Here is a 2,500-nt window from a genome sequence, read left to right as displayed (position 1 = left end):
TAACCTAACCTAACCTAACCTAACCTAACTTAACCTAACCTAACCTAACCTAACCTAACCTAACCTAACCTAACTTAACCTAACCTAACCTAACCTAACCTAACCTAACCATGCACCTAACCTAACCTAACCTAACCTAACCTAACCTAACCTAACCTTCACCCAACCATGCACCTAACCTAACCTAACCTAACCTAACCTAAACCTAACCTAACCTAACCTAACCTAACCTAACCTAACCTAACCTTCACCCAACCATGCACCTAACCTAACCTAACCTAACCTAACCTAACCTAACCCAATCCAATCGAATCCAAACCACACCAAACCGAACCAAACCTCACTTCACGCCTCTTTCTCCCCTCACAGCTGCAGAACCCATACTTCAAGAAACCACCCTTCAAGTTTGGTTTTGTGCCCTTCACCAACACGGAAACCATCCTCTCGAAACACCAACCAGAGATGTTTCAGTACATGCGTCAATACAACAAATCATCCATCACTGCCGGCATTAAGTCCATCAAGAAGGGGTAAGTGACTCATGGGAGAAAGTGACGGGTGCTGGGATGCCTGTACGTATGATGGGGCGACTGGAGAGGCGTGCGAATGAGGACCTGATTGAAAGTGACGGGAAATTGGTGTTAAAGAATGGAATCGATGGGAAGAAAGGGGTGTAAACTGACAGGGAAGTGTGAGAATTTAGGGAAGATTAATGGCAAACTGGTAGAAAATGTTGGGAATTGATGGGAGCCAAACGATAATTATGGGAAGCTTATGGAAACTGGTAGAAATTGATGGGAAATTAAGGTAAAGTAATAGGAAACTGGGCATTGATGGAAAATTGATGGAAAGTTAATGGGATCTTGGGAAGTGACAGAAATTGATAGAAACTGCCAAGAAATTACGAAAGTTTATACGAAATTGCGGAAAAATTGATGGGCAAGTGATTTAGGTTGATGGAAAATTGATGGGCAGTGATTTAGGTTGATGGAAAATTGATGGGCAGTGATGGAAGTTAGTAATCCATCAAGAAGGGGAGCGATGGGGTGGTGAGGGGGTGAGAAATGGGTTTTGGGGTGAGGGAAATAGGATGTCTTCTTCTTTTTTTCCCTCTTTTTTTTTGTAGGAGGGGCTCTGGCCAAGGACAACGAAAAAGGAAGAACAAAAGAAAAAAAAAAAAAAAAAGGCCTACTCAGGTGCCGATCTCCAAAGAAAGGTCAAAAAGGATCATTCACAATTATGGGATAAGTGTGCTGCAGCCTCCCTCCTGAAAGAGTTCAAGTCACAGGCAGGGGAAATACAGCAGCAGGCAGGGAGTTCAGGAGTGTGCCAGTGAGAGGGGTGAAAGACTGAGAATATTGGTTAACTCTTGCATTAGGGAAGTGGACAGAATAGTGGTGAAAGACTGAGAATACTGGTTAACTCTTGCATTAGGGAGGTGGACAGAATAGTGGTGAAAGACTGAGAATACTGGTTAACTCTTGCATTAGGGAGGTGGACAGAATAGTGGTGAAAGACTGAGAATACTGGATAACTCTTGCATTAGGGAGGTGGACAGAATAGTGGTGAAAGACTGAGAATACTAGTTAACTCTTGCATTAGGGAGGTGGACAGAATAGTGGTGAAAGACTGAGAATACTGGTTAACTCTTGCATTAGGGAGGTGGACAGAATAGTGGTGAAAGACTGAGAATACTGGTTAACTCTTGCATTAGGGAGGTGGACAGAATAGTGGTGAAAGACTGAGAATACTGGATAACTCTTGCATTAGGGAGGTGGACAGAATAGTGGTGAAAGACTAAGAATACTGGTTAACTCTTGCATTAGGGAGGTGGACAGAATAGTGGTGAAAGACTGAGAATACTGGTTAACTCTTGCATTAGGGAGGTGGACAGAATAGTGGTGAAAGACTGAGAATACTGGTTAACTCTTGCATTAGGGAGGTGGACAGAATAGTGGTGAAAGACTGAGAATACTGGTTAACTCTTGCATTAGGGAGGTGGACAGAATAGTGGTGAAAGACTGAGAATACTGGATAACTCTTGCATTAGGGAGGTGGACAGAATAGTGGTGAAAGACTAAGAATACTGGTTAACTCTTGCATTAGGGAGGTGGACAGAATAGTGGTGAAAGACTGAGAATACTGGTTAACTCTTGCATTAGGGAGGTGGACAGAATAGTGGTGAAAGACTGAGAATACTGGTTAACTCTTGCATTAGGGAGGTGGACAGAATAGTGGTGAAAGACTGAGAATACTGGTTAACTCTTCCATTAGGGAGGTGGACAGAATAGTGGTGAAAGACTGAGAATACTGGTTAACTCTTGCATTAGGGAGGTGGACAGAATAGTGGTGAAAGACTGAGAATACTGGATAACTCTTGCATTAGGGAGGTGGACAGAATAGTGGTGAAAGACTAAGAATACTGGTTAACTCTTGCATTAGGGAGGTGGACAGAATAGTGGTGAAAGACTGAGAATACTGGTTAACTCTTGCATTAGGG

General features: G+C 43.0%; 1 protein-coding gene across 1 annotated transcript in view; it reads left to right on the top strand.

Annotated features, from left to right (window-relative positions):
- The window catches only part of LOC135095578 (glutamate receptor ionotropic, NMDA 2B-like), a 163,004-nt gene that overhangs the window by 128,368 nt on the left and 32,136 nt on the right, over window positions 1–2,500 (top strand). Inside the window, 1 exon segment of the mRNA XM_063996479.1 lies at window positions 370–530. Coding sequence (XP_063852549.1) covers window positions 370–530 — 161 coding nt within the window.

The sequence above is a fragment of the Scylla paramamosain genome, chromosome 49 (genome assembly GCF_035594125.1).
Source record: "Scylla paramamosain isolate STU-SP2022 chromosome 49, ASM3559412v1, whole genome shotgun sequence".
NCBI lineage: Eukaryota > Metazoa > Arthropoda > Malacostraca > Decapoda > Portunidae > Scylla > Scylla paramamosain.
Note: the sequence above shows the minus strand (reverse complement) of the source record. Positions and strands in the feature narration are given on the sequence as shown.